General features: G+C 40.7%; 1 protein-coding gene and 1 long non-coding RNA gene across 11 annotated transcripts in view; one reads left to right on the top strand and one right to left on the bottom strand.

Annotated features, from left to right (window-relative positions):
* LOC121927467 overlaps nucleotides 1–13,659 on the top strand; it is an 18,006-nt gene extending 4,347 nt beyond the window's left edge. For 5 of the 9 annotated variants that reach the window (XR_006103238.1, XR_006103255.1, XR_006103254.1 and 2 more), the window contains 2 exons: nucleotides 1,863–1,936; nucleotides 10,169–13,659. This is a non-coding gene — a long non-coding RNA (uncharacterized LOC121927467). Of the gene's footprint in view, nucleotides 1–1,862; nucleotides 1,937–5,670; nucleotides 6,907–10,168 lie in introns of all 9 variants that reach the window. The other 4 variants (XR_006103252.1, XR_006103259.1, XR_006103253.1 and 1 more) reach the window with 2 other exon arrangements.
* On the bottom strand, nucleotides 10,817–27,747 carry DDO (D-aspartate oxidase). Of its 2 annotated transcripts, XM_042461174.1 has the most exons (5): nucleotides 27,406–27,747; nucleotides 21,570–21,744; nucleotides 20,025–20,133; nucleotides 17,451–17,627; nucleotides 10,817–11,384 (listed from the first exon to the last, which is right to left on the bottom strand). In XM_042461174.1, the coding sequence occupies exons 2-5, from the start codon at nucleotides 21,739–21,741 to the stop codon at nucleotides 10,817–10,819; spliced, it is 1,026 nt and encodes a 341-aa protein (XP_042317108.1). In that variant the 5' UTR covers nucleotides 21,742–21,744; nucleotides 27,406–27,747. The 2 variants fall into 2 exon arrangements, with proteins under 2 accessions (XP_042317108.1, XP_042317109.1); XM_042461175.1 differs by lacking the exon at nucleotides 27,406–27,747 and having other exon boundaries at nucleotides 21,570–21,810.

Genomic DNA, 27,747 nt, shown 5'->3' with positions numbered 1-27,747 from the left:
GCTTTTCTCAGAAGGACCCCAAAAGAACTCATAACTGCAGTATCGGAGAAAAAAATTCCCTGCCCCTGCCCCCCAAAGACATCTGCTCCAAGAACAAACTGAGATTGTTAATCCCCTTATTGAATCCAATTGACAACAGGGTAATCCCACTGACCTCAATGTGATTTCAATGCAGCTATTGTCAGTAAGTACTTTGAGGAGTGCAATCAAAATAGGGTATGAAAAGGGCTTAGCATGAGTAGAAAGAGAGGGAGGAAATCCTGCAAAATATTGGGGGGAGGGAGTTTAATACAGCAGAATTTTGAGCTCATGCTGTGTCTTGAAGCATTTTAAACTTTTATTTTTTACATTGAACCATACAAGAAGAGCAGAAAAATGATTAAGGCATTCCTTTTGTGGGCTAAAGCCTATTTAATCAGAGAGTTGATGACAAATAGGAAGACTTCTTTTAAAAAAACAAAGACAGCCCAATATAAAAATGTTAGCCTCTGCTATACATCCTCAGCATTAGAGAAGACCAATTGTAAAACAAGATTATGCTGCAAAGCATTCCAGTCCATACAGCAGGGGTGAGGGACCTCTGACCCTCCAGAAGTTTTGGAATTCCCTGAATAGCTAATGATAAGAGATTATTATTTTTAACTTTTAAAATGTTTATACTGTATCTTGCTGTATATCAGAAGGTCTCAGGGTGGTGTACAAATAGACAATGTGAGAAAAAAGAAATCAGAAAGAGGTGATCAGAGAATCAGTGTGGTATACCAGTTTGAGTGTTGGACTGGGACTCTGGGAGACCAGGGTTCAAATGCCCACTGATCAAGGAAACCCACTGGGTGACCATAGACCAGTCATATTCTCTCAGTCTTATGGGAAGGCAATGACAAATCATGTGTGAATAATACATCTTGCCAAGAAAAATGTGCATAACGTTCACCTTAGCATCACCAGAAATCAGAAATGTTTTGAAGGCACATCACCACCACTATAACAACAACTGGGAAGGGGTGATTTAAACAATCTAACATCATACGGAATAGTGGAGCTGTTGTCCAAAATATTTATTTGAAACAGGACGTAAACCAGAAGTGACTTCTGGTTGTTTAAAAAAAAGGCCTCTGGTGGGGCTAAATGGGGCTAAAACATGCAAAAATATCACCCACAATCCATTGAGGGCATTTTGGGGCAACAAACTTGATTTTATTTTGTGGGTGGGCGCAGTGGGGGATACAGCCCTCAAAGGTCTACTGGGGTGGGTTAATGCAGCTCCTTGGCCATCCATAGTTGCTCACTCCTGGCCTAACTGGAAATTTGTTGGCAGTATTGGTACTGGGAAAGATGGTAAAGGAATGCTGGAGAACTCAGACCTTCAGTGTCAGGTTGTAGCAATGTGTTTGCAGTAAACAATGCAATAAAACATGAGAAGGGAAAGAGCAAGATTCTACTACAGACAATCCTATTGCAGCTGTGTGTGCCTACCTACAACAGGCAAGGTAAGCAGCCACTGCCTCCAAAATCTTGTATTGAAGAGCAGAACAAACAGAACATGCATATACAGCATAACAGACAGAAAAGGGGAAAGCAGAAAAGCCTGTCTCAGCAGCTCCCCCAACATGTTAGAAAAGCAAAGATGTATGTTTGACCAACAAAATGAAAATTATATGGAAAGTGGAGGCTAGTGAAAGGGGGGAAATCATCTCTGGTGCATTTTAGAAGAAGCTTTCAAATGACCTACAGAAGACTCAGAGTGTTTTTGTTCACTTGTGCAAAGGCTTACCTGACCTGGTTGATGAATTTCACATGTTTTGTTTTGGGTAAAATGTTTGCTGACGACAGTTGAACTGCTTTTCTTTTTTGTTACATAGGAATGTATCCCTAGTCTTTCCATGTTCTATGTAGTGGCCAAATAGTAAGAAGATCCTGTTGACTGCAAACCCAGGTAAGGTCTTTCCATGCCATGAGAAATACAGCCACTTTTGCTGCTATCTTTAGTGATGCTGTATGAGCAGACTTTGAAACATGAGAGTCTAAAATAAACTTGTTAATCTTAAATGTTAGGAATTTGGAGATTAATCTGCTACTACTAACACCAATAACTGAAATCACTTGATTTACAGAAGTACCATTGATTGATTTGTCTATCAAAATACCAGTTTTCAGAACAGTCCATGGGATTACAAAGAACAGCAGAGAAGTTGACACCATTGCCTCCTGGGGCATACTTTGTTATTAGTTCCTTTAAAAGTAGTTTTCCTTTATCACACAGACGAAAACTGGAAGTTTAAATGGGGTAAGTTTGGAAAACTGTAATTAAGATTTTCAGACACAGCATGATAAAAGAACCATTATCCCTGGAATAACCAAGCAATAAACAACAAGAAAGCATATTGTGATTTTCCCATGAATGATTTGTTGCTCTTTATTGTCTGGTTATTCATGGGTTAATGTCACTTTAATTGCTTTTCAACGTGACATTGTGTGAAAAGCTTTAGCGCAATTGTGTGCTGTTCCCGGAATAATGGCAGTTGAATCGCAACGTCGTGTGAAAATCTTAATTGTGAATGCATGATTTTCATGGGATAATCCCAATTTATACTTCCAATTATCCCTGTGTGATAAAGTCCCTAGCTTTAAAATTGCCTTCCCCTGAACTGGAAGTTTTCCTCAGATGGACTACAAAATCCTTAATAGGATTGCTGCCTGGGGATGGAAAGTTCACCATGTCCGGATATATCAGGATGGAAAGATGATTCTAAACCAATTTTAAAATACCAAGTATCTACCAAAACTATTTTTCTACTATTCTAGTCATGGTAGGAGGGTATAAATTTAGGTAGTTGTATATAGTTGTGTCAAACTCTATCAAACCTTTCCTTAGGGTATGACCCATTAGCAGAGAGTAGTTGGAAAGCAAAATGGGGTGAGGAAGGAGAGAGTAAAAGACAAGGAAGAAGGAAATGGGGCGGGAGAGGTGAAGAAAAAAATTAACCTGTTATCTAAATGTCCAGCAGTGTATGAAGAACAAATACAGTAAAAAAAAGAGCATGGTTGTTGCAACTCATCCCCTAATAATAATATACTCATTAAAATGTTTGATTAATTTCAGTGTTAACCAGAAAATCTGTGGAGTTAATTTGCATTAGGAGGCAAACCTAATAAAATTATCTTTTGTTTACTTCAATACTCTTTTCTATGCTCTGTGCATGGTACTAGAGTTCGCTAGCAGAGAAGTTTAAGTCGCCAAACTATAAATCCCAGGATTCCATATGTTAGAGAGATACCAACTAAAGTGGTATAAAACTGCTGTATGCTCTACAGCTTTTGCCTGTGTGCATGTCATTCTGCCTCTCACTACTCATTCTTGGATGAATAGCCTGTACTTTTCCCACTGAACTATAGTTTGACATTATAACCCATCATCTGCTATGAGACAGTAGAGCTAGGAGGCTTTCCAGAGTGGGAGGTATGAGGTCATTTCACAGGATTGGCCAGAGAAAACGAATAAAAAGGGCCACTCATGGGTTTCCCTGCTGTTTGCTTGCTTGTGCAAAAGTCAGAGGGTAGAGCAGGGCTGTGTTCTCATTGACTTCCTCTCTCATTTTTCTGCCTGAACTTCCATCCACAAAAGGAAAGCAAGAACTTGTAAAGGGCATCATCATATCTCTTTTAAGCAAATAGCTTAAGCCTTCATCTCTTTGAGCTCACAGTACTGTAGATATCATTCTGCTTTTGAAAGTGGCCTCATTCTCTCTCCCCTACCAAAGACTGGTTTCCTTCATAGATCACCAAATGCTAACTTTTCTGTGCAATATGCAATACTATGACATTTTTTTTTGCCTGAAAGCATTGCTCTCCTAGCAGGAAACCTCTTGGTTCTTTGTGCTGGTCTGTGACCTGCACTGTGTTCCCAGGTCTCAGGGTCTGGTTCTGAATTTCAAGGCTTGGATCAGCTTCTCCAATCCTCAGGGTGAGGAGGAGGAATATCAGAGCAAGACTGCTGTCTTGAAAAATGTGTGTATATAATATACTTTTGTCATTTGTTAGGCATGATGTTGGATATTCAAATTGCATCCTCTGTACAACTGTGGTTTATAATTAGTGTATAACAATTAATGACATCACTGGTATCTGTCCCTTGAAACATCATCAGGACCATTGTGTGTGACATCACAAGGGAGCATCTCTGAATCTCACGTTTTGATGCTGCAATCTCAGTGCCTAGGATATTCCTGCCCTGGCAACCCTACTTACACTAATATTGCAGCATAGGGGAAGAGGATCTATGATCTTATTTGGCTTCTCCATTATGTATGTGTGGGAGAGTGTGTGTATGTATACTGAGGTCCAAAACACACTGCAGAAATAATCCACTTTGAGACTGCTTTAACTGCCCTGACTCAGTGCTACAGAATCCTGGGAACTGTAGTTTATTGTGGCACCAGAGTTCTCTGACAGAGAAGGCTACATATCTCATAAAACTACAGTTCCCAGAATTCCCTAGCATTGAGCCAGGGCAGTTAAAGCGATCTCAAACTGGATTATTTCTGCAGTGTGTTTTGGACCTGAGTTGAATTACCTCACCAGGTTGTACGGCCACTGACACATGCTGATTGCTGACTTCCATGATACTAAGCCAGGAGTGTAAAAGTGAAGATCGTTTTTGATTGATGGAAGGTAGCAGAATTTCTAGGAATACTGTAAATAGATCTGCTAGTGCTGCTTTCTTAGTATTTGCCTCAGTCTAGAGTGTTGATGCTATTGGTTTTGCATCCCTTCCCTCCCCTCCTGCATAGAACCACTCTATGAAATTCCATGCACCTGAAAGAGTAGACTAAGGCTGCATCTGCACTGCAGAAATAATGCAGTTTGACAGCATTTTAATTGCCACAGCTCAATGGAATTGAGGCTATGGCTATGGAATCCTGGAATATGTAGTTTGTTGTGGCACCAGAGCTCTCTGACAAGGAAGGCTAAATTTCTCACAAAACGACAACTCCCAGAATTCCATAGCATTGAGCCGTGGCAGTTAAAGTGCTGTCAAACTGCATTATTTCTGCAGTGCAGATGCAGCCTACAAAAGCTTATGTTACTTTTTTCGCTCAGTTACTCTCAAAGGTGCTACAAGATCTCTTTATAACTGTGAAACAGTTTAATGTATAAATGTGAAAGAATAGCAAATGATTGGCTTCCTTTATAATACAGAGGCCTTTTGTCTCACACTTCTCTGTACTGCTTTTTGCTGGAGAAGCTCATTAAAACGAGACCTTCTTTATACCTTGGGGTGGGGGACAATTATTGCATTCCAAATGTCTTCCAGTTATCACTCCATCATTACTATTGGAGAATCTCCAGACTTGTGGAGGATGCAGGACAGGCAGGCAAAAGCATACAACTATTGTCTAAAAATCTATTGTTTGTATGCAGCTTAAAAGCCAAAAATTGTCCCTCATGTCATTTGGCAAAAATGCAAAGCTGAGAGGCAAAACCCACAGTGGATATACTCTTTTCCTTTTGTGGAGGAGATGCAATCAAATACAATCTCTCCTTTCCAAAATGGATATACAGTATCTGTCTGCCTAACAAGCCCTGCCAATTGTGCCCCCTTGGAGGCTGAACTCCATCTGCTAAACCAGAGACTAACTAATTCAAAGTCTTCTCTCTTCTCACACACAGAAAGAATTATAATGAAGTTCTCTGAAATCTCTTGCTTGTCCCCCCAAGGAGCAGCAACAGATCCACTTCCTTGATTGTGCCAAAAGAATATCAATGTTAAGTGGTACAAAAATGGGTTTAGCAAGACAAAGAGAAGCAGACTAATAGTTAAAATGTCTTTTCTAGTTGTGTGTTAGTTCATACCTTTTGCAGTGCTGCCCTCTCTACCCTTTATCACAATAAGCTTTCTGAAGAAAATAACTGAAATGCAAACAGGCAACTGTTGTTATGTGCCTTCAAGTCAATCCTGTACTATGGTGATCCTTATGATGGGATTTTCTTGGCAAGATTTGTTCAGAGGGGGTTGCCTTTGCCTTCCACAGAAGCTGAGAAAGTGGGATTCAACCAAGGTCACCCAATGGGTTTCCATGGTCAAGTGGGAATTCAAACCATGGTCTCCAGTCATAGTCAAACCACTATCCCACACTGGCTTTCAAATTGCCTGAAAGCATTTCTCCATATTTTTAGCCTGATGGGGATGGCGATGGTATCTGTCTGTCTGCTCCAGCCCCTTTTCAGGCTCAGCAGAAAGGGGAACAAGCCCTCGCAAGTGTCATGCCTTAGTCTATTGATGCTCCTATAAAGCTTTTCCTCACTTGGATTTCCTTGTCCAAGAAACATATCCTTGCCATCCAGATACCCTCCTGTAAGGTTGCACTTCTGCTGTTCATGCAGTGAATCTTCCAAGTACCTGCAGAGCAATATTTGGTACTAAAGAAAATTAATAGCTCCCTATTTGTACAACTCGAGTAGCTGGAGGCAGACATTCAATTCTGAAATTCTGTATTTAAGTCAATACTATATTGGAGGGAAGGTTATGAAAAAAAGTGACTCATATATAAAAGCTGAAACTCAGCATATTCCTCCAGAAGAAGCATCTGTTATTACATCCAGGTGAGCATATCGCCTTCCTGCTGATTTCCCAAATGCACTCCATTTCATAACTCTAAAAGAGAATGGGTAGCAAAACTGAATTGGTAAGATGGAGCTATGCTCTCTCCAGTCCCTGTAAATGTATAGAAAGTGGTCAAATGACAGTGACAGAAGAAGCCAGGAATGCAAAGAATAAATATACCCCCCTCCAAAGTTCAGCACTCTCAAATCCCAATTGGTTTTCCACAGGAACACACAGCTTTTCTATTAAAATCCCCTGGACTTTTGAAAACGGCCTAAGTATTTGGATTCAGCACAACATTTGTAAGTAAAGCACATACAGAGTAGTCAATCATATTGTTTTGTCTGTAATCCACCAAGGAGCAACTGAAGGGGAAGCAAGTGAATCTTTTTAATAAGAGGTAATAATAATAATAATAATAATAATAATAATAATAATAATAATAATAATTGTATACCGCCCTCTGGCAAACCAATCCGGGCGGTTAACAACAGTAAAATATAAAATATGACAATTAAAAACACTTTATCCCTCCCCCCCCTTAAGACAGTATTAAACAGTATAACATATTATACATAGGTAAACAGTGACATTCCTTCCAACTGTTTAGATTTGGTAGGGACAGTCCCAATTAATCCACTACAATTCCACTTTTCCAGCTATTTTAAATATGTCCCAGTTTCTGTCTCCTCCTCCCATTTCATTCTTCCTCACCTTACTTCAGGAGGCAGGAAAGGGTACCAGGCACAGCAGCCATGAAAGAAGGAAGACAATGAAGAAATTGACCATTCAGAAGTGACAGATTTTGTCAGCCTTCCCTCGATACTAATGTATGATCCTGGAAAAAGTGCAACCACTAGCTAAATAAACCAACAGGATTCCTGCCTAAATGTCACTTTTATTGGGCTATTGTCTATGAAAGAAAGTGGCTTCCCCACTGTTTAAAATGGCAGAAAAGCTTGAAACATACAACAGCTGACGTACTCTTAGTGACGTACACATGTAGAAGTGCGGTGTACGTGTATGTAAGTACCATTTTGGATGGGGTGCAGAAGGCTGTTCTCTTGCCCTTGCTTATCCAAAATCTTACACTGCCCAGCACCCGTCAAGCCCCAAGAAAGACCCTAACTGCTGCCACTTACTGGTGTGTGTGGAGGGATTCAGATCACGAAGAACCAGCTGCTCTGGGCTCCTAGGGGAAAGACAAGACAGAAGCACTCTTATTTCTTCCCTCCTCAACTGTGATCAGCTGCATTTCTATGGTCTGAATCACCTTCCCACCAGTAAGGGAGAGCAGCTTCTCCTAGAGTTTGACAGCTACTGTGTAGTGAGAGGACACAGAACTATGCAGATGGAGCAATGTGCAGATGTATGATCTCAGCCATTCAAAGGATAGACTGTCATCCCTTGTTGCAGGGTCTGCCCTACCATTAAGCAGAGTGAGATGGCCACCTAAAAGAGCAGATTTTGGGTGTCATGAAAGGGAAGTAAATTGTTACTCTGTGTGTGGGGTGTGGGTTGGGGTTTTTCCCCCTCTCTTTTTACTGCCAGGGATGGGGGGAGGGAGATCCATGTGGCATTTTCTGTCATAATGCCAAAACAACTTCGCCCGAATCCTGTATGACCTGTTGTGTTATGCAACTTTACATATTGTTGTTGTGGTGTGCATACATGTAGTTTATGATGTCTGGCGACCCTAAGGCGAATCTGTCATGGGGTTTTCTTGGTGAGATTTGTTCAAAGGAGGTTTACCATTGCCTTGAGACTGAGAGCATGTTACTTGCTCAAGGGCACCCATTTGGTTTCATGGCTGAGCTTGGAAGTGAACCCTAATTTCCAGACTTGTACTCTAAAACGCAAACCACTATGCCACATTGGCTCTATAATTTTACAAATATCTATTTGTGAAGGTGCTAAGAAATCCTTTCACTGAACTGTGAAAGTGTGTAACAGCAAGAGCATAATACCAGCAAAGGCATACAATAATAATACCAGCAAAAGCATAATGTGCATCAGTGTACAATGCACATTAATACACATGCTCAGTGTTCAATACATGACAGTGCATCATGTACATTAGGGCATGATGCACACCAATGTGCCTTTGGCATTGATGTGCATATCTGCTGTTGTGCATCATCAAGTCATTTCCAACTTACACAGGGTCCTGGCTTTGAAGAACAGAAAAGCCCTGCAAGAGAAACCCTTATTCCCATACCAAGCATGTACTTCCCGCATTAGATTCAAACAAGTGACTGAGACAATACTGCACCCTAGTGGTACACAAATAAACAAAGTACTGTACACAAAAGAAATACGTACTGCAGAAAACAAATTCTATTATATTTTACAGGAATATGATCAATATCAGCCTTGGGAAAGATCACTCAGAGTGACTTACAATATTAAAAAACAGTACAATCAAAAACATACAAAAGTGATACTTTAAAATAGAATTAAATTATTAAATACTAAAACAGCTTGGGAAAGTTGCTTTTTTGGCCTGAAATTCTCAGTATGTCTCAGTCATAATGGTCACTGACCATGCTGCCTGGGTAATTCAAGGTGTTGTAGTCTACAACAAAAAGCTCTGGAGAAAACATACGTAAAATAACTCTATGGAAGAAAAACACAGATCAAAGGAAGAGGGTGAATTCAAACATTATTATTTATTTGTTAGATTTATATATTATATTTCCCCCCAAGAATTCAGTCTGTGATCCTACCACTGTATGTAATTCTCCCCCCCACACACACACACACTTTCTTACAACAATCTTGTATGGTAGATTATGCTGAGAACTAGTGTCTGGCTCAAAGTTACCCTGATCTTCCTGGCTGATTGAGGATTTGAATTTCCATCTCCCCTCTCCTAGTCTGACACTCTAATCCAAGTGCGGGAAAAAGGCAAGCCCCGGGCTTCCAGCCCTCAATTTATTCTAAACTTGTTTTCAAATGTTCTGACTTAAAATACCCCTACACTACCTAGTTGTCTTCCAATTCACTTTACAGACAAAGGCCCATCCTAAACCCAGCTCCCCCACCCAGTGTAGTGAATTGTCCAGAGATGTTTTGAGAGGTGTGCTGTAGATGTGAAGGCATGGCCCAAGAACCTATAGCTGTCACCACCACTGGCAGTTGCTTGCCCTGGCCACTATAGTCTAGTAGTCAACAGGGACAGGCAATCCTTCTAGCACAGAAGGAAAGCCATATGCCTTCTTCACAGTCTCACCTGGTTCAGGGATTCTGCTTCCTTGTTATGGCACCCAATGGCTTGAGAATCAAAGAGAAGTCCTGCATTGTCCCACAGAAGCTTTGCAACCCAGTCTCAACTAGTTTCCTTGCCAAAAGCACAATGAGGGTGCAGTGGTCTTCTTCACAACAACTACTGGATATGGTCCATTATAAAACATTTAGGAACAACTCTGCCAAAAATGGCTCAAAGATGTATGTGTCTAAACAAGGAAATATGCATGCAAATTTATGGAATTGTTATGTTAACTGAAATAGCTTTCATCCACTAATCAAATTTGCTTTATTTAATACTTTTAATATTTTTGATAGATCAGCTTTCTAGAGTCCATTTGTGCTTGGAGGAAATCGCTCTTCAAAAATATGGAAAAGGTACATTCCAACCTCAATCACTTTTCTTATTCTGAAGTAAAGCACAAAAAAATGTTGCCCAATAGATTAAATTAATTTTAAAGCAACATTATTTGTTGCACAAAGCACTATGTGATTAGGAACATTTCTTTAATAGATTCTAACTTGTCAAACAGTACATCATGTATTGAGATGGTTTTGACTAATGGCAATCAAAATATTATGATCATTCTGTTCATATAATAAAACTTGTTTTACAGACTGAACTAGGTTGAAACCTCTTCTTTGCATAGCACACAGAAAGTAAGGATTCTGCATTATAGGTTTATAAATTATGGAGTCATTGATAGTAAGAGTTATAATATTCCCTAGGAAACCATTAAATTAAGAACATTTCAGTAGAAATCATCTAGCCTAGCTTTCCTCAACCTAGTGTTTTCCAGATATTTTGGACTACAGATCCCACCCTTCATGACCACTGGCTATGCAGGCTGGGGTTGGCGAAAGTTGTTGTCCAACATATTTGGAGGACACAGTGTTGGGTAAAGCTGTTCTAATAAAACAGTATTACCAATTACTAAGACAGTGAGAACATTTTCATCCTATGGTTTATAGCTTTGCCTTATACCTGATCTTCTGCAGTGCTTCAATGCACTCTTTCACCAGCCGAGTTGCCTCTTTTGCTGTGCCCTGGTGCACTGAAAAGCCACCACCACCATGCCCATAATTGTGGACCACCAGCAGCTTCTTATTGCCATGGACCAGTGTCTCTTTCTGAACTCTCACAGCAGACCTCGATGGCCTCAGGCCCACCTTCACCTGGACATCCTGAACTGTCTGAAGTGATGGCTCAAGAGCACAACACCGGCTAAATATGTCCTTGCTGGTACCGGGATCCAGAGACAGGTTCCAGTCGTTTTTTTGCCTCGTCCCACCTAACGTTACATTGTGTATCCCTGGATAGATGTATGTTAGTCCGTCCCCATCACGAATGAAGTGTGTGGCCCAAGGAGCATGAACCTTGAGAACTTGGCCTCTGGTGGGGTATATCTCTAGGTCTCCTATAAGCTTCCTGGAGCCAATGCCTGAACAGTTCACTACAATGTCATAGCTGGCATGCAGTTCCCACAGGTCTTCTATTTTTCTAGCTTGCACCTGGCCTCCATTTTCTTTCAGCCTGTGAACAAAATGCCAGAGGTAAAAAATGTGGCAACAACCTGTTCACATGAATTCTCTATTTGGACAATTATTACATGGGGACAAAAGCATCAGAGAATGTCCAGCATGTTGAAATTGTGCAGCTGCTAGGAAAACTAGACAAAGAATACAAACTAGATCTCAGATGCCATTCAGAAACCCCAGACAGAAGGAGCAGGCATTTTAGGGAAATTGTGTTGGAGTTATTCCCGCTCTCTGTAATACAAAGGACTGAGAACCTCACTACTCATTCAAAATTTGAAGGTATAGAATATGAAGATCAACTCTGTGAGGACACTTCTGAGGATACTTTGGTAGATGTTTATGCATAGATAGTCCTTTCCTGCTATATTTTCAGTTTATTATCCCTTGGTTTATTCTTTTTAATTCCTCTTCTTCTAGTTTTTCTTTCAATGTGATTTTTGCACCAGAAAAAATAAAATAAATGGGGACAAAAAGGAAAGACACTTTGCTTAAATAATACCACCACAAAAAATGCTCCAATCATAATAGATCTGGGTGTCTCCAAGACATCCCCAAAAGAGGAAGCATGTGTGTACAGGGCACAGATTGGGAATATTCTATCCCCTTTCACTATCAGGTACACCCTCCACTCAGCAAGTAAGGTGTGCCACCAAATTATAGCACTTCTCATTCCATCTATTGTTGTTAGAATGCTGGGGCCAGAATTCCAATAATCATGCAATTTGTTCTGTGTTTCAAATGGGAACTTTAGGTTTCTGTTTCCAGAATAGCAGCACCCACAACCCTACAATTTTGCAAGGTACATTTGGAAATGAGGAGAATTTTCACAACTAATTGCTGGTATGAGTTTGATTACCAAAAAAGAAAAATAGCAGTAAAAACAATGCCATCACCACACTGGGTATAATCAAAGTAATTCTCAGATTCCAGACCTGGTACTTAAAGCATGAATTTGCACATATGAGGATACTGATGACATCCAAGCCTGTGTATCAAACTCACCAAGAGTCTAAGTGTATACACCAAATAATACTAGAGACAGAACAGAACGTTAAAGGAGACTGGTATCTCTCAACACCTTTGCAGAACAGAAAATAGCAAAGCCCTCAAACTATTTACATATGCACACTTATTGTACCTCTCAACCAGTGGTTTCTAGTCTTCTGTGACTGTGCATCACATGGCAATCTCAAGTTGCAAGGGCCCCTTTCTTCACTTGGTGGACATTTCCATTCCCATCACTTTATGCTAAAATCTCAACATTCATCAGGGACGTAGCTTGGATTTTAGGAAGGGGGGGGGTCCAGACTAAGTGCCACCATTATAATGGGGCTTGAGTGCGGCGGCGCAGCAGCACACACCATTCATTTTTCTAATGGAAGGGGGGGTCCGGACCCCCAGATCCCCCCCCTGGCTACATCCCTGCATTCATCTGTGCAATACATGCTCAGTGCATGCTCATTTCCTACCAGCAAGTGCCTTCGTTGTTATTTCTTTAAATGACCCTCTAGTGTCTTCAAGAATTCTACTGTTCATATGAAATCAGATAATGGATAGTTTAGCCACAAGGAAAAGATAACGCAAACAACTTTAGCTGCCTGCAACACAGACATCCAGGTCTGATATTCCTATTTACATTTTGGAGTTTTAGATTTGAGTTGTCCCAGAGTTTTAAATTCTGAATTTTCACTGTCTGATTAAAATTATGTAAACCTTCTAGGAAATACCGTGTTTTGAAAGAGAGACTAGAGATGTTGCAAATAATTGCCGGAATCCTGTTACATTGTGTAACTTTAAGTATACCTTGGTATGTAGAAGAATGTCAGAAGCTGAATCTTTCTGCTTGCCTCCCATGGTTTGTAGTATTAACTAAAGGGGGGGGGGCATAACTTGACTTGCTTGTTATTTGCTGTGCATTTAACATGTTATACAGTACTGTGGGTAAATGATGGGATATATAGTGATACGATAATTACTAAACAACTGTTGGCCACATTTCTTAGTAGTTAATGAAAATATAGAAGGCAGTTGAGGCTGCTTCAAGAACATCCAAGGTTGGGAACTTCTGCAGTGGGGGAAGAATGGAGGCTCCATGAGATAAGGGAAAGAAAATAATGTTTTGCTGTTGTAACAAAGAAGAAGGAAGTATGCCAAAGATCTGAACTGTGTGTGTTTCAGTTATTCCTTGCTAGCACTTGCTTGTTATTCCTGACAACAAATGTCTCTGATAGATATCTCTAATTGCTGAATAAAGGTTTTCTGAGTTTTTACCACTGAAACCTGGATTTCTGAACTAAGGGGTTACTGGACTTGACACAGAGAAACTCCTTTACTGGACTGTGAAGATGCATAACGGGACATCAACAAAAATGCCTGGTGCACCTTGGGACCAGTACACAGTGCACATCATTGTGCGATGTGCATCAGTGTGTCATGTGGACTGTGCATTGCACACTGATTATCATTGTGCAGAGGTGTGCATGGCACACAGATGCACATCACTCACCAATGTGCATCAGGCACTTTGTCAGCTTTACTACACAGTAACGTAACAGTAGTAATGTACTGGATTCAGATGTTATGCAACTTGCCATGTCATTACAAGCACCAATTCTGTGCCACAATTTGTCCTATACTACATTGATACATTTGCCAACATGACTGTTGCTAACCAGGCTAAAAGAATTCTCATTGCTGCAGATTGCTGCACTAGTGTAATGCTCAGGGTTCAAAAAATGTTACAGATTGTGACTCTCAGAAAGCAGAAACCTTTTATTCCTATCAAAATTCTTACTGCCTACAGATGTTGCCCATTGGTCCTGGTCAGATGCAAAACAAACAAACAAACAAACTTCATTTATATACCCCTTCATACCGCCTGAGCAGTGTCTAAGTGGTTTACAACTGTAAGCTAATTTGCCCCCAACAGTCTGGGTACTCATTTTAGCGACCTTGGAAGGATGCAAGCCTGAGTCGTGCTTGAGCCCTTTTCCTGGTCTTGAACTCAAAACCATATGGTTTTGAATGAGTGGTTGCAGTACAGGTATTTAACCACTGCGCCACCAGGGTTCAATACACACTCCGAGTATTCCCTTTTTGGGTCTTTTGATGAAATGCCATAAACAGCACTCAGGGCATTTGTGTTCAGAATATATTACACATTAAATAGACATATCCTCCTGAACCACTCAGTGGAAGAAATCTTAATCATTTACTTCACTTGCTTGGATCCCATCTCCAAGCAAGCCTATCAGGTAAACTGCATCCACTGAATTGGCTTTTGTTCCAGTGTGTCACTCCAAGGATCAGGGCATTCCTTTGGGAAATTACAAGCTTGTATAACAGAAATGAGGGGCAGTGTAGGATTCTATTCACAAGCCTGTCTGACATGTACTAAATGGATTCTGCAATTTAGTGTTACACGGAACCACTTTCAGTATTGTTTAAGAAATGACAGAGCCAGCTTCCCCCATGAGATAGCTCATAGGTCAGTCAATAGTGCTGGAAAAATAAGGAGCACTCAACATGGAGTTACTGTAAAACAAGACATGTTAACTCATCTTCTAACATGGGGACAAAATAGCAGTAGAATTTGATTACAAGCAAACACTTTGGTTAAGATTCTGCATCAAAGAGACATAGTGGAAAAGTGCCAAAGATGGAATTAAAGTATGTGTCTCCTCTCACTCTCTCCAGGGCTCACCTTTTAGCTGTTGCAGCCTATACTGGATAGCCATTTGGTAGCCAATGGAGAAGAGGCAAGGCATCACAGACATATCTGGCTATGTCCCTATAGCTAGATGCAGAACAATGTCATCGGCTGAGACTTCTGGAGCTATCAGTAAACAACATAGAATCATAGAATCATAGAGTTGGAAGAGACCACAAAGGCCATCCACTCCAACCCTCTGCCATGCAGGAAATCTCAATCAAAGCATCCCCGACAAATGGCCATCCAGCCTCTGCTTAAAGACCTCTAAGGAAGGAGAGTCCACTACACTCCGAGGGAGTTTGTTCCTCTGTCGAACAGCCCTTACTGTCAGGAAGTTCCTCCTAATGTTGAGGTGGAATCTCTTTTCCTGGAGCTTGCATCCATTGCTCTGGGTCAGAGTCTCTGGAGCAGCAGAAAACAAACTAGTTCATCATTGTTCTGCACTGAGACAAATGGTTCTCCAATTATCCTTGCTCTCCGCTGGTCACTAAATGACCACAGCAGGAGGAGGGGGGTTCCTACACCTAAAAGTGGGGGTGGGAGATTTTGGTCATTGCACAAGGTTGGTAGAGAATTCTGCCTTCCAAAATGACCAAAAAAGATCTATGGTGGTACAAGTTAGTGCCATTGTGAATCACTAATAGGAAGACAGCCTTTGTTAACATTTTGAACCTTACATTGTTCTTGACTGAAAAATGGAAAGATGTCCTTATGTATGCTGCCATTAGGAGCCAGAAAAAGAAACAATATTTAATTCACATTAGCTTCAATGACTTTAAAACATGGATTAGAGGAGTTTGGAGAGGAAATAAAGTCCAGGAATGACAATTCACCCCAAGAGCTAAATTGAATCTTCCTGTGAAGATGTTACTATATCTCTGAATAACAGGTGCTGGTGATTATGAACCAAGAGGATTGCCATCTACATCACACTCTGCTTCTGAGCACTAAGATGTTTCTCACTGATGTGTGAACCAGCGTTATCCAACAAAACTGAATGGTGGGAGACAAATTTATAGAAGATGAGATTATCACTGCCTACTCATTACAGCAGCTATCAGTTAAATCCAAAATTCAGCAGGCAGCACTTCTATAATTATCATTCATTACGTTCCCCTCCCAAATACAGCCCTCCACTCCACACCCAAAACAGTGCTGGAGGGTCTCCTATCCAGTTTGGAACACACGGTTAGGATGACACAGGATTCTGCCATTTCACCATCAGAGTTTTGCTACTGCATTCTGCCTTACATACATCTTCCAGTATCAGATGGCTTAGTGGTTAAAATGCCAACTCTGACAACCGCAAGGACCCAAGTATAGTGTGACGGAGTGAGCTCCTGTTACTAGTTCTGGCTTCTGCCAGCTTAGCAGTTCGAAAGTATATAAAAGTACAAGTAGATAAATAGGTACCACTTTTGTGGGAAGGTAACATTGTTCTGTGCAATCATGCTGGCCACATGACCGCAGAGTTGTCTTTGACAATGCTGGCTCTTTGGCATAGTAATGGAGATGAGCACTGCCCCCTAGACAATCATATAAAAGGGAAACCTTTAGCTTGCACCTTTGAATGCCAGTTGGTGGGGAAGAGCAGAGGGAAGAAGTTTACTACTCTCACGTCCTACTTGTGCGCTTCCTCAAAGCACTGGTGTGGCCATCATAGCAAATACATAACAGGATTCCTTTAACTGCCCTGATTTCCCTCAAGAGTCTTCCCTGACTTCCCTCAAATGGAACTCTAGTTATTATAGTTCTGTAAGGATGCTTAGGATCTCCTACAATTAATTTTTAGCAGAACAGAGTTTGTTGGGAAAAAGGTATGACTGGACAAATACACTTATAACACAATTAGCAATCATGCAGCCTTCTAATATATATATATATATATATAGTTACCTTTATAGCAAAGTGCCATGACCTTGTTAGCAAATGTACAGTGTAGTTGACAAATATACCAACATGAACCAATCATTCTGAAATTAGAATTTGAGTGTTTTCAAAGAAGAAAACTGATTTTTCTAAGCCACCTCCTAAATTCTTTTTACTGACTTAAGCTTCTGGGATTTTTGAAGTTGCAATATGTATGCTGTCCTGGTGTTGTGAAATGGAGGACAGTATAAAAATATTTTAATAGATGTACACATTAAGGGTTTTGGGCATCTTAAAACTGGAATACTGGGAGGTGGAAGATCATTTTAAGGGACTTATAATTTCATGAAAATAAATCAAAATGTGTTGGGGATGGGAGGGGTTACATTCAGTATGTACCAAATGTTTTGGATTATAAGCCCCTCTAATTGTGCTGCTACATTTCAATTTTAAAAACAACTAATTTTTTAAAAATCATACCTTTTCTCTAGCCAGATCAAATATTGTGGGCAATCACATTTTAGCGTAGTGAAGGCTTGACCAAATTTGTGTTGTGGAAATTTCTTCATCTCTCTTTCAGTCATTGAGCGAAATCCTAGAACCACATCAGACCAGAATGGCATCTTCTCATCAGGAACAGTTTTAAAAATCTGCCACCTCATAGACATAGAAGAGAATATTTTTGTTTTATTTTATTTTATTTGCTTTATTTATATGCCACCTTTTTCCCAGAACAGGAATCAAGGCAGCTTTCACTACAACAAATTAAAAACATTTACAAAAAGCTATAAACCAATTTAAACACATTTAACACATTAAAACATTATAAAACTGATTTAAAAATCATACACTATGCAGCACTGTGATATATATTCAGTTACTTTATCCATTCACAGCAATTTTAAGGGTATTTGTAAAAGATTGTATGGGCACCTCTTAAAATATAACATATGAAACACTCCCTATTTACTGAAGTTTGAATATACAATGACAACAAATGTTAAAGTTAAACACAGAAGATTGAATTAAAAAAATCAGTTTTAGAAGCTCAAAAAATAAACTCATAGGAAATTCTACAAATTAGCCCATATTAACTGCATAGAAAATCTTCTTACTACAAAGAGAATGGGGCAGCTTGTATTTGCATTTAGCTCCATACATGCTACAGAGGCCTCAAAAGCTTTCAAAAGTAGCCTGGAGCCTATGATTCCTACATGATGGGTATGTGTACTGCTATATTCTATTTCTTAGCACATCTTAGAATAGATGCATTAATATGGCATTATAACGTATACCAGCCTGACAAGAAGAAAACTGCACAGATGGGAAACATGAATCACAGCATATGTCCTATGTCTTTTAGGATACTTTGCATAAATAAATTTCTGCAATTTACATCTATTGGTATTGGCAGAGATCCTGTATCACATTCATAGCTATGAATGACCTAAAGAATCAATCCCCCCCAAACCCACTTTAAACTCCAGGGAGCCACTCAGAGTGATGGATGTCACAGCCAGAGGGTGGGAAGGGCTGGCTGATTCATTCTAAATTTGACTGTACCACAGACCCCCATCTCTCAGAGCATGTCCCTGAAGTTTAAGGTGGGTGTCCAGGGGCATTTATGATCATGCAATAGTGAATATGTAACAGAACTGAATACAGAGCAGTTACAAATTTGTAACTCTAGGTTACAAATCTGCAACTGCAATACAGGATGCCAGTAAATGTGTTTTTTGGCTTCTTCATAGCCTGCCTTTCTTCTGTAGAACTCAAGGTGGGATACGGAAGGTTACCACAAACAGCTCCAACCCAAACAAAGACAATGATGAGGAGAAGTCAGACTTTGTCCCTCCTAAATGTTTTGAATTTCCTCAGCCACTTATCCTTGCCCATACTGGCTGGGCTTATGTCCCAAACATCTGGAAAGCCAGCAATTCCCAGCTTGATCTTACATTACCTCTGCAAGGTCATAGCTTAGAAATGTTACCTTTTTGGATGACAACTCCCAATGGCCAATGTTTGTGTGGGATTCTAGGAGTTATAAACCACAAAAGGTAATTGATGAGAGTTGTGAAGAACAAAAATGATGGAAAGGTTGGAGGATCTGGACACGTTGAGCTTGGTGAAGAGAAAATCTGTTGCCTCCTTATTTTATCTTAGGGCCTGAACAGACAGGCCAAAGTGGAGCTGCTTCGGGTCACTTTGGAGGTGTGCTGTTTGAGTGATGCATGTGTCCTGGGAGGCCGGAGGCCACGGCAAAGCTACACTCCAGTCCTAAGGACTGGAGTGCTGCTTTGCCGTGGCTTCTGGCTTCTTGAGATGCGTGTGTCATTTGGACGGCGTGCCTCTGGGGTGACCCAAAGCGGCTTTGTTTTGGCCTGTCTGTTCGGGCCCTAATTCTACCTTGTATTATTATCTATTGTTTTATATGTATTTTGTAGAATGTACACCATTGGCAGATTTTATTTTTATTGATTTTATTGTCTGTATGTACAGCGCTGTGTAAATCTACAGTGCTATATAAATAAAATATAATAATAATAATAATAATCCCCAAGCTTTGGTGATGCTTATATGCTTTCAGATTATGGCTTAGAAAATGTGCTTGCCTATGGCTTGGCTTGCAGTAGAAATAATGGGAACTTCAGACAGGTGAAATTATTAGTGGTTCAGTTGGTGCAACAGCTCCAGACCCATTGGTTAGGGGCCCAGTGTTGAAGAGAAAAGGTGTTGCTTCTTTCTTGGCCATTTTTCTGATTCCTATATTGTTTCTGTTATGATCAATATTTTGTGTGTTACTTGAGCAGTTGTATAAAACAATGCATGGGATCAAGCTGTTGATCTTGCTCAGGTTGCATGATCAAAATGTATTTGCACATGAAGATTTTTATGCTGTTGTCTACTGAAGTTTGCAATTTATTGTTTATTTGTTAACGTATACACTGATCTTAGAATAGCTGACACATATTCACACAGGGCCCCCATTTCTGGAACTGTTCTAGGGTCCTAGCCATTATAATCCAGATTTGCCTATGGAAAATTCCTTCTCACCCAGATCTCAAATGAATCCCAGCCTCTGAAGCCTCCGGGGAATTACAGATTGCTGACAGGTAATCAAAGGTCTCCCTAAACCATTGCTTCTGTTGATGAACAGGTGTCCCTGTACAGAAGAAACAACGTACACATCAAGTGGAAAGAGAACAGGGTTTGTAAAGTCCAGAATTCACATGAAAATATAAAAACCCAAAATAACAGCAATCCCCATATGAATAGATACATACAATTCTTGACTATACTGGGCTGCATCCTGATTGTCTCAGAATTACTGAGCTGGATCCAGATTAGCCCTTCTATAAATAGAAAAGTCTCTGTCTTTCATGAAAACAGCAGAGATATCAAACTGGAAGAAAAAGGAGGGGCAGCAAACTTGGTTAATTCCTCCTTTCCTCTGCAATTATTTCTCATATTGAACATGTGCAGAAACAGATTCTATTAATCCCTCAGTAACTAGATGGAGATTCTATCAATGTGGCAAATTAGCTACAAAATCTAGACTCAGAAACAGGAATCCCATATGGCCTGGTGTAATGTAGTACTTCCACATGTATAACTATGCTATAACTGGTCTTTCACTTCCCCCTGGATTTACTATAGAGCCATTGATGCACATCCCATGACAATTCCATCCCTGATGGAGAGCAGAGGGGATTAGAGAAGTCTCTGGCTATGTCCCTATGTCCCTGTCCCAGATGTGAAATGGTTACTTTATCTGCTGAGGTCTACTGTAATCCCGCCTCGATCCGCAGGGAGAGGTGGGAAATATAAATAAAATTTATTATTATTACTGCAGTTCCCAGGAGGTCTCGGTGGATGGTGTAATCATTTTGTGTCTGACTACAGGGACACAGACCAACACTTTTCCCAGCCTCAACCCTATTTTCCAATAGACAAGAAATGCCCACAGTGGGGGTGAGGGGGCTTCAGTGACTCTAAAGTAAGTAGTGGTGGTGACTTTGGTCATTGTAAAAGGAGGTAGAGACATCAGTCTCTGCAGTGAATTTAAAAAAGGCATACACAGGCCTGAGATTGCCTTATGCTCATCTATGCAATTAACATGCAATAACTATCTATTTTGATTTTATATTTTAATATTAATAGTATTTAATTATTTTTTAACTTTTGTAATTAATGTTTTTACATGTGTCTTTTTAAATTATTAGAACCCACCTTGAATCCCATTGTGGGAGAAAGGTGGGCTATAAATATTTGAAATAAATAAATAAATATGCTGCCATATTGCACAAATGCATTGGGAATACACTGGTGAACACCCAGGCAGTGATTGCATCACATACAGCTGCCTTATGACACTTAGAGAGGCTTCTAGACTTGAACACTACAGCCTCCCTATCACAAATCAAGCACAACTGCTTTTTAGTTTTGTTATTCAGGATGCCTTCCTGTTTTCACTTGTCATAGCATTAATCCTGAAAATGACATTTATAAAACAACTTTGAAGGTTATGTGGTAAAAATGAAAACTTAAAAATTACATATCTTCATGGTTTGCACTTTGGAAAGGGGGCGCTTCACTCACCTGGGTAAATATGTGGAATAAGCATCCCAGCAGCAACATCACTTGTTGTGTTGGGAGTAAATCTGTCAGCAATGACAGTCACGCTGCAATCTGAAATAGAGTCTGAAATGCACACTGCAGTGGAAAGACCAATAAGTCCAGCACCAATGACAGCAATCTTTGCCTTGGCCATGTTCTACAGTAAGTCAGAGGTCAGAGTGGGATCATGCAAGAAAAGAAACATCCAGAGACAAATGTAAGATTCCTTATATCATTTAACCTGTTTTTAAACATCTGTTGTTTCATGTTAAAAGGGAGGGGGGGAGAGAGAATAATGCCAGCAGAAAACGATTTGGAGGACTTCTTAAACCACAGATCAGCTTACCTAGTCTGGTACCTTTTAATTGTTTTGGGCTACAAGCATTCAACATACTGTGGGCCCTTTGTATACACAGGAGGTCCGTTCCGGACACACACACACACCCCTGGCATATAGCAAAAAACATGGGACCTCAAGTCCTTTTCATTTCAATGGCCGCATGAGTTATTGTAACATCCAGGGCTTGTCATCCATGTTAGCTTAAAGCCATAGATGGCAATCCCGCGTATGGAGCAGGCACAATGTACAGTATAATCATGCCATGGTGGTTTTGCAGACTATGTGTGTTTTAGTTATGCCTTTTAGCTTTTGCATAATTTAATGTAATTTTATACTGTTTTTAGATAATCCTGACAGTTTTAAATTTTATTGTAATTTTTTTAAAAAAATGTTTTATCTGTGAGCTGCCTTGGGTCTCTTCTGGGAGAAAACTGGCCTACAGATATAATAATCAATACAAAACAAAAAAATAAAAACCCCTCCCAACCCCAGATAGCACAGTTATTGGCCATGCTGGGCGAAGATGACAGGATTTGAAGGCCAGCCCATCTAGATGGTGGCAGAGTGGGCCTGCTCATAGGCCATCCTGATGAAATTGAGGGGATCAGCATGAGGAAATTGCACCCACGTGTTTCACTCTATGGGTCTTTCCAGACTGAAAGCTGAATCCATAATTGCCCAATCCTGGTGTAAGCATCCAATAGTCCTGGAAGCTGCTACTAGGCTCTCATGACTCACTGGTGTTGACATATGCCCTGCCTTCTGCCATAAGCACAGGTGGCACCAACAAGTGGCCTTTTTAATTTCCATCAGTATCCTTGACCAGTCATATGTTGGTAGCATTATGGGGAAATGGCTAAAGGGAAGGTGCTGTAGTGCAAAAGGACCTCTCAAGTGTAGATCCAGCCTTACAAATGTAATTTATTAGATTTGTTGTTGTGTGCCTTCAAGTTGTTTCTGACTTATGATGACCCCAAAGCAAACCTATCACAGAGGTTTCTTGGCAAGTTTCTTCAGAGGGGGTTTGCCCTTGCCATCCTCTGAGCCTGAGAGAGTGTGACTTGCCCATGGTTATCCAGTGGGTTTCATGACTCAGCAGGGATTTGAATTCTCATCTCCAAAGCCATAGTCTTACACTCAAACTATACAAAGGGGAAAAATGAGAAAGCATGTAAATACATGCATATTATTTTACCTAAAACAATATACAGTAATGATTGGGTTCCTTAAATTTAATAGTCATAGGTTTGTTTGTTTGTTTGTTTGTTTGTTTTATGAAACAACATCTACAAAATATTCTAGCAACATTTCAACAAGCATCTGTAAGGACCTCCAAGTGCTCCTTGGGAGGTCCTTGCAGATGAGGTTCTTACAGCACATCCAGCTACAGAAAAAGAGTGTCCCTACTCATCCCGCTGCTCTTCAACAACATGAAAATAGAAATGTTGTGGGTGTGCTTGGCTTATAAGGTTAGTTTGCAGGAATTTTTGTCATTGCACGGTTAGAACAAAACCACCAAAAAGTGAATTGTGATGGCAATAAGTTCAAATTAACACCACTGTAATTCACCAACAAGATGTCATTAATCATTCATGGCGGATGCATTTCAATAATCAAAAAGGCCTCTTTGGAATAAGTATGCAAAAGGATCGTGTAGCACCTTTCAGACTATGAAGGTGCTACAAGATCTTTTTGCATACTGATATTCCAGACTTAACATGGCTGTGGCTCTGAACTCTGCAATGAATTAAGAGTGTCCTTTGTACCCTGTTTAAAACTCTGGATTTTGAACTCACTGCCTTCAAAGTTTTATTTTCAAGCAAGGCAAGAAAATGTTTATTTGTTTTTTTAAAAAAGAAAATAGAACTTTGCACTGGGCATGTAGAATTTGGTTGATCATTTCTCAAATATATTTCTGGGAAAAGAACACCAGCTTCTGTTTGTCCCTTGTAAGAAAGGGCTACAGCACACTTGAGATGAAAGTTTGGCACCAATGGGAATCCTAGGAGATTACCACATGAGGTGCTAGTGCTGGAACTGAAGTGGAATTACAACCTATGATTCCTCTCCTTTTCGCATGATGTTGTCACTCATCCATTGCTGGTCCATTGTTAAACCACTATTATTGTGCAATTTTGCACTGACAGGTACCTCTTGTTAATGAGAAACTGTGTGATAATAATGGTATAACAAGAGATCAGCAACAGATCAGAAGTGGATGATTGATGACATCGTGTGAAAAGAAGAAGAATCATAAGCTGCAATTCCACTTCAACTACATCACTAGCTCCTCATGCGGTAATCTCCCTAAAAGCTGAACTGGATCCCCTTGCACAGTGGTTCTAAAACTTTTTACCCTTGTGGCCCCCTTTAGATCTACATGCAGATGTTGCCATCTCCTTCCTTGACACTATTATTTTGCTTGTTTAGTGTGTACATTTTCAGCCTCACATTAATGTATATACACATTTCAGCGTTTTATAGGGAAATAGCTCTCTTCCTCTTCCTTCTCCTCCCTCAGACAGAGGCTTCAAGCACCTTCCTTGCCTTTCCATTCCCCTCTAGGGCCAAAAAAAATTGGGAAGCAGAAGAGGAGGGGGGGATCAGGGCCTTCAAGTCTTTTGCCTTCCCTTGGGCAACTCTTGAGCCCGCCTGAGGAGTCCTGCACTACCCTACAATTCGAAAACCACTACATTTGCAGATTTCAAGCAGCCTGCAGGCTACAAAACCTTCTGCTTATGTCCAAATCCAAAGCAAGCTGCCTAAAACTCCCTCATTCCCCAATGTGAATTTAGCCAGTGTTGTGAATTTAAGAATGCTGAACTGGGATGAAACTCACTAATGTGATCTTAAGCCAGTCACCCTTGCTCAGCCTGACCTACCTTACAGGGTGGTTGTGAGGAAACAGGGAGAAATAAAAGAGCCAGGCATGCCTCCTTCAGCTCACAGAAGAAAAGGTGGGATATATATGTGAATAATATATTTATGAAACTAAAAAATAAACCTGGAGCCTTTATCCTGTACACACTTCCCCAAGAACACTGGCTTCAATGAGACCTCCCAGTAGAGACAGGAGGCTTCAATGAGACCTCCCAGTAGGACTGTGCTGTAAAAGCTTTATTGCATCATAAGCTTCCATAGATGTATCTATAAGATTCCACTGTAATAAATCTGTGACACAAGCAATGTTTACTGTTTGCAATGCAAGATATTAGCATAACTATTCTTCTGGAAAGTGACTCACTCCAATACAAGAATAAAATATTGGAAAAATTACAGCTGGGGAGAAATAATTCTCTCCAGGTGTGCAGCTACTTGTTCAGTTTTAGAGTACCCAATCTCCAAATCACTTTGAGCTTTAGGGTGTAACTAAATAGATCCCAGTCCACAAAGTGCTCTTGACTCAGCATTGCAGTGGTTCATAGTCCATAGAGTTGGACTATGACTCTGGAAATAAGGGTTGGAATTCTCATTCCCTCGTGGAAGGCCACTGGATGATCTTAGGCGAGTCACAAAGAAGATTAGCAGACAAGGGACAACCCACCCTGTCCTGTCATGTTCCCGTCCTTCCCATGTAATCGTGGGAAGGACTTTCAGACAGGATTCGCGCTTATCCTGTCCAAAATTGAATGGCGGTGATTATGTGACAGGCTTTCAGATAAAGCCGCACAGATCTCGTCATTATTCTGTCATTAAAGCAACATTGGCTTTAATTGGAAGTTCACGTTAAAACAATGCAACTTTAATGACAGGTTAATGGCGGGATCAGAGCTATGATCTGAAAGCCTTTCGTGCCACCGGAGTCACAGATGGGTTAAAGACAGGATAAGGATGGAGGAGTAGTCCTGTCCCTATCCCATCCACGTGTGAAAATCTCCAAAGTCTCAGCCCCAGAAAATCCTGTAATATAGTCACTTTAGGGTCACCATAAGCCTGAAACAACTTGAAGGCACACAGCAACAACAACAAAGTGCTTTTAAAGGACACAATTCTTGCTTTTCTGAATTTCCCCCTGCAAAGTTCTTCACAAACATTGGGAAATAAGCTTGGGAAATAATCCTTTCTGTTCTCAAGAAGAAAATACTGTATCAACATTTTCAACAAAGTACTTCAAAGGTGTGAAGGGCTGGAGCTAAACAGCCAAGGCTTCCCAACCAAGGGTTTCCTCCTCCTTGGCTCAGCTTTGTCCTTTTTCTCTTGCTGTCCCTTATGCCTGTCAAGTCAACTTGCGGATTGCTCCATTCCTTGCTGTTTTTAAATCCAAATTGAAAACTTTTTTTGTTTTCTAAAACTTTTGGAATTTTGGACTAATGTTTGACAGTGGGCCCTTGGTATCTGCTGAGGTTTGGTTCCTGGACCCACCGTGGATACCTACATCCATGGATGCTTGAGTCCCATTAAATACAGCGGCACAGTGAAATGATCTCTCTGATATAAAACAGCAAAATCAAGGTTTGCTTTTTGGAATATATATATATATATATATATATATATATATATAATATTTTCAAACTATGGAGAGTTGAATCCATGGATAAAGCATCTGTGGATACAGAGGTATGACTGGATATCTTTCCTATATTCAATTATATGTACAGTACTGTATTTTTATTTTATTTTACATGTTGTGTTTAGGGGGGTTACTGTATTTTAATATTGTATATTATTGAATAGTTATGTTTTACTGGACAATGGACATGGATGTTGCTATATAAATATTATTATTATTATTATTATTATTAATAATATTATTATTATTACAATCTTTGGTAGCCAAATCCAGTCAGGTGCCTATGTATGGCTCCTGGGTTGCACTGTCTGTGAGTCTGAGGTGCCTTTGAAAGCCATGGGTGCCACACTGAAGAGGCTGCATCCACACTGCAGAAATCATCCGGTTTGGCACCACTTTAACTGCTATGGTTCTATGCTATGGAATTCTGGGCTTTGTAGTTTGTTGCTGCAGATCCTTTCAGAGCCCTGCACCCACAGCGCAGAAATAATGATGATGATAATAAATAAATCACTCACTGCCCTGGCTCAATGCTAGGGAATCCTGGGGAACTGTCTGTTGTGTGGGGCATTGAGCCTTCTCTGTCAGGAAGAGCTCTGGTGCCACATGAAAGACTCCAATTCCCAGGATTCCCCAGCACTGAGCCAGGGCGGTTCAAGCAGCCTCAAACTGGGTCCTCCTCGTCCTTTCAGCCAGAGGCGCCTCTGTAGAAGATTCCCACAGCAGGATCCAGGCTGCTGCAACCCAATCCATTGGCTACTGTTTGCAAGGCAAGACTGTAGCCCCTCTCCATAAGAAGAAGAAGAAAGTGGGGAAATGATGGTTGGCTGGAGAGACCTCCTCCTCCTCCTCCGCCTCCTCCTCCTCCCCAGCCCAGAAGGAGCAAGGAGCCATGGGTCAATTAAAGTGGGGTCGAACCGGATTGTTTCTGCAGTGCGGATGCAGCTGCGAGGAGGAGAGAACAGTACCTTTCTGCCAGGCGACGCAGATGCTTCCTTCTTCTCGCTGAAGGTGAACCCAGCCAAGGGCCAAGGCAAAGATGGACTCTCGGGGCGGAGCCTTTCCTTGGGGCTCCCTTCTCCTGGCTTGGTTTGGAGGCTTCTGCCTCAGATGGCAAGAGGCCTGGGATGGCATCTGGGGTGCCAGGGGCTGTGGCTTTGGAAGGGAAGGAGGGCTCCCCTTTGCTGCTTTCTCTTGGCCAGCAAAGCATGGCCACCTGCTTTTCAGGCACAGCTCCAAAACACCCTGCAGACATAAACCACTTTGAGACCGCTTGAACTGCCCCGGCTCAGGGCTAGGGGATACTGGGA

Source organism: Sceloporus undulatus, chromosome 1 (assembly GCF_019175285.1).
Source record: "Sceloporus undulatus isolate JIND9_A2432 ecotype Alabama chromosome 1, SceUnd_v1.1, whole genome shotgun sequence".
NCBI lineage: Eukaryota > Metazoa > Chordata > Lepidosauria > Squamata > Phrynosomatidae > Sceloporus > Sceloporus undulatus.
This window is presented reverse-complemented; position numbering and strand designations above follow the sequence as displayed.

What these genes read in the sequence shown, in the direction of transcription:
- DDO (XM_042461174.1), bottom strand. Translation starts at nt 21,741, where the DNA reads ATGGCCAAGGCAAAGATTGCTGTCATTGGTGCTGGACTTATTGGTCTT. An exon ending in TATTCCACATATTTACCCAG is followed by an intron (nt 20,134 to 21,569) that starts GTGAGTGAAGCG and finishes TCTTCTGTACAG; the next exon opens with GGACACCTGTTCATCAACAG. An exon ending in TTGATCTGGCTAGAGAAAAG is followed by an intron (nt 11,385 to 17,450) that starts GTATGATTTTTA and finishes TTTTGTTCACAG; the next exon opens with GCTGAAAGAAAATGGAGGCC.